Source organism: Carex rostrata, chromosome 29 (assembly GCF_964058835.1).
Source record: "Carex rostrata chromosome 29, lpCarRost1.2, whole genome shotgun sequence".
Classification (NCBI taxonomy): Eukaryota; Viridiplantae; Streptophyta; class Magnoliopsida; order Poales; family Cyperaceae; genus Carex; species Carex rostrata.
In genome coordinates, this window is record NC_135946.1 from 2,199,279 (window position 1) to 2,207,773 (window position 8,495).

At 36.7% G+C, this 8,495-nt stretch overlaps 1 protein-coding gene across 1 annotated transcript; it reads left to right on the forward strand.

Moving 5' to 3' along the window:
- The first annotated feature begins 302 nt into the window (after positions 1-302).
- LOC144546046 (uncharacterized) lies at positions 303-2,829 on the forward strand. The gene has a single exon (XM_078294592.1). It carries the CDS (start codon positions 345-347, stop codon positions 2,535-2,537), a length of 2,193 nt encoding a protein of 730 aa, XP_078150718.1. The 5' UTR covers positions 303-344; the 3' UTR covers positions 2,538-2,829.
- The last annotated feature ends 5,666 nt before the right edge of the window (positions 2,830-8,495 follow it).

The following is an 8,495-nucleotide window of genomic DNA, read 5'->3' on the forward strand; positions in this document are numbered from 1 at the left end:
TGAAAATAAGTCGCTAATATTCCCCGATTATATTTATATGGAGCAGAATTCTTAGTTAGATGCTCTTATTATAACCCTTTATCAATTCAGAAAAAGAAGTTGCCTTCATATTCTTTGTTTTGATTGCCACACAAGATTTCAGACAGACTTATTAAAACAAAAAAAATAAACGTTGCATCGGTAAAAATTTTACCTATGTAAACTTGAGTACCTATATATAACATCATATCATACGAACATGTGCATGAGAGAGAGATTTTTTTTGTAGACAGACAGACAGAGAGACTGTGTGAAAGAGAGAGAGAGAGAGAGAGAGAGAGAGAGAGAGAGAGAGAGAGAAGAGAATGGCGGATGATGCATTACCTCCTGATGTTCTTGAACGTGTCAATTTTGATCTCTTGACGACTGGACCAATTGCAATTTCTCTAACAGGGCTCTTGGCCATGGGTTTCCTAGCAGAAATCACCCGTTTCCGCTACTGGCGGAATAACTTATTCCTTCAATTGTTGCTAAAAATTGCCAAAAGCCCTATAGCGCACTGGATTGGACAATTCCAGGCATTTGTTCTCAATGTTCCCTATTATAATGAGCTTTATCTCGTCTGGGGAGTGCTCCTGGTGGCAGGCTTCAGCAGCTTCTATTCTATCATCGAACACACAATCTACACCACCAACAAGAAACAGCTAATGCCCGTCAATGAAGGGGTCCTGCTGGTGAACAATTTTGGTATGTGTGCTCTCCTTTTGTACTATTCTTTATGGTACACAAAGGTCGGGTTATGGTACGACCATGCGATTGGCAGTGCAGCTCCTGCATCATCTCCTTCTGAACCATGGGCAGGTAGAGGGAATTTTACTATTGCTCTCTGGGGGATTTGCTGTATTTCAATAATAAAGAATTTGTACCAGATATTTAGTTATTATTTTGCCGACCGATCCTATGGGTCGGCTAACACGAAATGGGTTTCCTTCTACATGAAGAGGTCTGAAAATATTCAGAATTTTAATCCAGAAAACATGACTGGATATAGATATGTTCTCCTCGAAACGAAGCCTCCTAAGGCCGGTTCCCCACCAAACTATGAGATTGATATCAAAGATGAAGATCTGGTTACCATAGAACATGTGTGGCGGTCTGAAGGGCGGCTCCTGAAATCCAGTGGTGATCTCGGCAACAAACTGAAGGATTTATGCCTCTCTTTCGCTTTGTTCAAGATGCTGAAGAGGAGGTTTGTAGAAGGATGTGAGACAGCTGAAGCTAACCGGAAAGAGACTCAGGACTTCATTCGCCATGGACTCCTTGAGTCTTCGCCAGAACGGGTTCTTAGAGTAATCAACAACGAGCTAAGATTCCTTCAAGATCTCTTCTACACAAAATATCCAACTGTATTAGGGTTTGGTTTCCCAGTTTATACTTTACTTTTTGGTATCCTGTTTGCCTGCTTCTTAGGAATTTTCTTAAAACTTCACCCCTACAACCCCCCTACATGGGACTTACAACACACCATTAATAATGATAGCATTAATCTAGATCTTATTGTGACAATATGTATTTTGTCCACCGTCATGATAATAGAGGTATATGAGTTCACTCGTTACTTCTTCTCCAACTGGTCAAAGGTGTTGCTGATCTGTAAGTACGTTAAAAGCCAGATTCTTGATCACTTACTTATCAACAAGCTTTTGTGGGTTTTCTTTAGTATATACATGCCGGGAAAGACATGTTATCAAATCGGGCAGTACTCTCTGCTCGAATGTTGTTCCTTCCATTGTCGGGCAAAACTCAAATTTTTGCAGTATAGAGGCGGGGCAAAGAAGGTAAAATATGTGAGCTCAAAGAAAGAAAAAATCATGGAGGCCATTTTACCAACCCTGAAGGAGTTTCTCGACACACGATTCAGCAACCCCGACACACGATTCAGCAACCCTGCAAAAATAACAGCATTATCACGCCCTGGAATCGAAGGAGAACTGCCTCCTTGGGTGTGTGAACTACATAACCCCATTCAAATGATATTGATCTGGCATGTCGCCACCAACTTCTGCTGGATGGCCCAAAATAAAGCAAAACGTAAATGGTTTGTGAAAATCAAGGAGCCAGTGGCATTAAACATATCAAATTACTGTGCATATTTGGTGGCCTATGCACCTGAATTACTCCCTATAAACACTTATGAATGCACACTCATGTTCGAAAGAATCATCGAAGAGACATGTAGCTTCTTTTCAAAAATTTCCAAGAAAGGAATGGTAGGAAAGATGGAGAAAGTTGGAGATAATGACCAGTCTGTTATTGGGCGAGGTGCACAACTAGGGAAGACCCTGAAAAATGTGTTTAAGGAGAATAAAGAGATGTGGAATTTTCTAGAGGATGTTTGGGTGGAGCTGTTGCTGCTTCTTGCTCCGTCAGAGACTAGCGTTGAACATGCACTGAAGCTTACCGAAGGAGGTGAGTTCATCACCTATCTATGGGTTCTCTTATATCATGCTGGTTTGCTTCAATCGAGTTTCAAAGATAGTACTCCCTCTATTGTTTAGAATGATTCTCCTTAGATGGTGCCACTGTTAGTTGCCATCTAAACCCCTGTTATTGCTTGAACTGTGTCATGCAAAACATTATAGTCTACATCTTTGTTTGCTTAATAGCTCTATGGCTTGCTTGGTTGTAATAAGCATGGAGTGTTTCCATGCCAAACTTGATTCTGGCACAACTGTTAGTGCTCCTGTGTTTGTCCTGTTATTTGGACATATATGTGTTTTTGGGTAGTTTACTTTCTTGCTTATCTTTTAACTCTAGTTGTACTCAAACTCTTTTATTAATGGATGGACATTTTCTGTCTTTTTTTCAAAAAAAAAATGTTTAGAATGATTATAATTTGGTGTTGAAGTTCTAATATGTTTAGTTTAGAAAATGTATTGTTGTATTGTGATATATATAAGCCATTGTTCTTCATCCAAACGTGAGTGGATTAATTGTCGAAATGAGATAAACAAGGAATATGAGTTGATTCTCATTTATAAAGTTGAGAATTGATTCATATACCTTGTGCGACAATTGCAATACTACTTCCTATCTTGATTAAAATTTGAATACACAGCACCTTAATTTCGATGGGGAGACTATAGATATAGTTAGTGGTCTTTTTTTTTTATTTTTCTTTATGTATTTGATGTATATATGATGAACGTGTGATCTCTGTGTATATGGCAGTGGTACCTAGTATGTGCAATCTATGTGTACGTGTCATCTTCGTTCTGTGTTACTTGTTGTCTTTGTTGAGCCATTTACGAGTAACCAATATAGTAGTATCGTGCTCGTGCGTTGCAACGGGAATATATTATAAGATTAAATAAAATATGAAGAGACCTTTTTGTTTGACATTCACACAAAATTAAAAAAAATTATATTGCAACGGGTGAGATATGCGCACCGCATATCAGTCGTTTATCTGTTCATGTACACATTTTTTTTTTAAAATCTTTATGGGTACCTACAATATATAGCACAGCTATTCTCAGTTTTATTCTGGACCCTATTTGTTATTTTCAGTCTTTATGAGCAGAGGCGGAGCCAGTATTATACAGGGGTAGGCAAATGCCTACCCCTGGATTTTTTTTTTAAGATCCGGTTGTAATAACGGGCTTGCCTACCTCTGAAGAACAGGTTTGCCTACCCCTGACCCGCTACTAATTAAGTCATGATTAGAGGCGATTATCTTTTGTCTGGACTGATTCAGTCTTCTAATTTCACGGTGAATCGAAAGAATTTGGGGGGAGAAAGGTAGGTGCCATGTGATCTACCGTGTTGTTTTCAAAATATTGATTGATTCATAGTGGACCAAGTTTGGCCGAATATTATTTTATGAGTTACTGGGCCCACGTAAATTTTATATTCCGTTAATTTTCCATATTGATATCTTGAGAATTCTATATCGCCTATAGTCTGTAGAACAATTTTACATTTTTACCCCTTGTTTCCAATAACAAACTTTTGAAATAAACTCTATTGTCAGATACAATGAACTCAGAGTCTCAGACTATCGAATGTTTTGTTACTGTAGTGGAGCAATTGACTAATTAATTTATTAAATAATTTATATTAATACATGTTCCTTGCATGCATGGATCGATGCACCTATAAAATAATCATATTAGTACAAAAACTGACACATATATATGACAGTTAACAAAATAAATAACTAATTAAGTCGTGAATTACTGGTATTAAAGGCGGGGAAGGGAGTTATGGAGATGATTTGAATCCGAATCCGTTTTAAAAAAAATCTGAACCTGTTTTTTGCCTACCCCTGATTCAAATCCTGGCTACGCCACTGACTCATAAATTATGAGTACAAACTATTTCATATTTATAGATGACTGTTTCTTATGAATTTGGAATCTGCGACCTCTATTTGTTATCTTCTTTCCAGCAAGTTTTTATTTGCCTAAAATAGAGTTTGTATGGCTCAGATATGACCAAAATACGAAGGAAATCATTAATCAAACGAGTCACGAGTTGTAACGAGCGAGTGGAGTCCAACTCGAAATCAACTCGTTTCACTCACGAGTTACTCAACTCGAGTCAAACTAACTCGAATTTTAAATGAATGTGTTGTTAGAGAGTTCGTTACCGAGCTGAGTTCGAGTGGCTCACGAGTCGCGAGGTTTTTATACAGGCCTATCTAGAGATGAAATTTTATAATTTTTGAAATTTTTTTACAGTTTTTTAAAATAGGTACAAAATCACAGTTTTCGAACTGTTCAAAAACAGTGATTTTGTATTTTTCTAAAAAAATAGTAAAACTATTTTAAAATTTATAAAATTTGATCTCCAAATATATTTTAATATAAATATCATGCTGAATATTTCGGATCGATAGATTAAACTTTAAAAACTAAAATATAAAATATAAAGCATGAGTTAGGAAAAACATTAGCTGTTGAAACCCTCTTCATATATATATATATATACACACACGCGCCGCGAAGAATCTCAAACTTTTTAATATTAAATACGTGGAATTCGAGTCTATCCTTCCAACAAATTACTAAACGACAACTATAATAAGTTAGTCTTATCTAAAAATAAGAATATTTGATCGCTGACTGCTTGTCCGCACGCTCGTCAACTGAAATATATATATATATATATATAATATCAAGTTGCTCGTCAACGACTGTAACAGGTCAATTCCCCAAATGCTAAATCATTGATTTATTTAACAAATAAAAAAAATCATCCTACTATAAATCATGCCATACAGTCTGTTTAGACCATTTCTACCATTAATTAATCACGGGTTCAATCATGTCCTATTTTTAACAATATGTATATCACTGATGCACGAATAAGCAATGAGTTGAGCGGCTCGCTAATGAGTCGAGCCGGTTCGCGAATCAATGAGTTGAGTGACTCAATATTTCATAACTGTCACACCTCAAATCTCGTGGGTCTGACAGCCTGCCGCGTGTATAAATCAAGCGTCACATATACATGCAAGGCAGTGAATCTTTTTATATGCATTACCAATATCCTCATTCGCTACATCCGTAAAATAAACCTGAAAATAATCGGGAGGGTGGGGGTGAGAATAAATCCTCAGTGCGAAATTTGTCACAGTTTAGATTATTGGACTTGCAATCAAACTCTATATTCAAAAATGAAACCCAAACAATAACAATGCAAACAGATATATATATAAGAAAACATAAATAGCAGAATGCCAATGCTCGACAACAGTTTAATCAACCTGAAACACAGTTTACGGAATTTCCAAGATGAATCTCAAACACAACATATATTTTGGCCTAACTCGATTCGTAACTCAGTTCATTAGGGCTTGTAGCAATTACAGATGTTCTCTCGAGCTGAACCATTATCAAACCCACATCTGTAGGGTTACTGACACCTACAGATGGCCAACCGCTGGACCCTTTATCTGACACCCATCTGCAATCGCTTGGCTTAACAGTTTATTAAGGTCTGGTTCGAATCATATAAAGAAAATCCACTTTAGAATCGTTTCCAATATTCGTCATATTCAATCGACCGTTCAAATGCATTAACACGTAGGAAAATGCTACCAAGCCATAGACGTTACACAAGTCACCCACGATTTCCAATCACACATCTCATAACATAATCACCCTCCCTCGTCCCAACCGGTACTGGGAATATCGAGGGCCGTTCACCTAAGGCCATTTAGGATCCTGGGAATCCAAGTCAGCATACAGCCCGACTTGGCAAATTCATTGGATCCAAGTGCTTAACTTCGTAAATCCGTTCACATACATTCACATACACAGTTCGTGGTGACTTTCAATCAAAATCAGATCACAATAGATCAACATAACCTATAACCATACCAGCATGCAAATCATTCAATTCAGATCAATTCGAGTTTAATTTAATTGGGCTATCCAAATGCTCTTCGCAATTCAGTGATGCAATCAATGATATTCAACATGACAAACGAATACACAGTTTAATTCCTGAAAATAAAGTATCAAACAAGTCCAAGAATCCCGCACCTTAGTATGACGAGCGTACCGCTCAATTTAAGGATCAGACGTCTCGAATCACCTCGCGATATCTTGCTCGACCGAGCCTACACCTATATTATACCTATACTTAATTTAAATCATTGTTCGACAATTTATTTGCGTACTTGAGTGATATTATTTTCTTTATACTTTCCTTATCATAATCTTATTTCAAAAGCTAAATCAAATTTCAGTTTCTTTACATTCTAGCATTGGACCCAAGTATGCACATATATATATCTATATATATCATGTCGTTAATCAAACAAATTCAAAGGCCAAGTCATTTAACTATTTCATTTTAATTCAAGTCCAATTTACTAAGGCCCAAAACAATCAATCATTTCAATTCGATTCAAGTATATCCCAACCGCAAAGTCACGGCTATCATTCATATAAATTCACATCTTTTTCATATTGGTCCTCAATTAATGAAATTTCACACATTGGTGTCTACTTTGCAATTCAACCCCTTTCTTTTTTTATTCCGCTTTATTACTTAACATTTATCCAATTTCACATAAATACATACATATGGTCATAACGAGCTATTCCAAAGCTTATTTACCAACATTTCAATTTAAGGCCTCTTTACGATTATTTAAATCCACATATGGCCGGCCACCATTTCAAACAAATCAGTTCTTACTTTTTAGTCCCTTTAATTCATACAATTCACCATGGTCCTATATTTTACAATTCCAACCATTAATAAAAATCATTTTGCAATATAACCCCTTATACTTAATTTATTCAAGCAATTCGATCGAGTCGGGAAAATCAACAACCCGTACTCGAAACTAACAATTTCACATCCTACAACATTAATCAATTCATCAAAATACAAATCACGAATTTTAGAAGTTAACCGAAAAAGAAAATGTCGAACGAAAGTGATCGGTTCCGAGGGTTTCGCCTCGCCTCGCGGCCATCCCACTCGAGCACAAGCAAGCACCATAGTACCAAGGCAGCACCAATCAACACCATCACGGCACCAAGCCAACACCGGGGCAGCACCCCGCCTAAACCCTAGTTTCTAGGGTTTCATGAGAGAACGGGGGCAGAAACCGAGAGAGAGAGAGGCGGCCTGGGGCTGTCCGAGCCGAGAAGAAGAGAGGGGAGAGGGTGGCCGTGGGTGGCTCGCCGGCGACGGAGGAGGGGAGGGGGCGGAGGGGGCGGAGCCCCTCTCTTTTTCTCTTCTTTGGCGTAACAGAGGGGAAATGGGGGGTTCTGTTGTGGGAGGGTGCGCCAACAGAGAGGGAAAGAGAGGAAGGAGAGTGGGGAGGGTTAATTAAATCCACTGCTTTAAGATTCGTGCTGGGTGGGATGGATGGTTAATAAAATTACAACCTTTAAATTGCAACATTTAAGATCCGTGCTAAATGAATCAAATGGTCTAAACAATTCAGAATTTAACATTGTTTCTTTTAATTGGTTTTAAAGTCTGTTTCTTTTATAAATTCGAATCGAAAGTTCATAATATTTTTGTAACTATATTTGTACATATAATTTGTGTATTTAACCCTCAATTTAAGATTCGAATAATTTGATTTCCTTTTATATAATTAAGCATATTAAATTGATTATCTAAAAGTTCTAAATGAACGAGCTTTATAAATTCTATATTTTATTTGTACGAATATTTTCGTATAATTATATTTTATTCCTAGTGCTATGTTTTATTTTATTTCTAATCTCTAAATTTTTTTATACATATTTTCATACATTATTAATATTACGAAATTTTAGTTTCGTTTTAGTCGGTCAGAAAATTTCTGAGCGATCGTTAATTTAATTAAACATTTTATTTAAGTAAAATGATTGATTTAACAATTTAATCATATTTCTAAATTTTCGAAATGTAACAATAACGAATCGAACTCAAAACTAAAAAAAGTCCAAACTCAACTCAGTTCAATTTTGAAAGAAAAAACTTAACTCGGCTCGACTCAT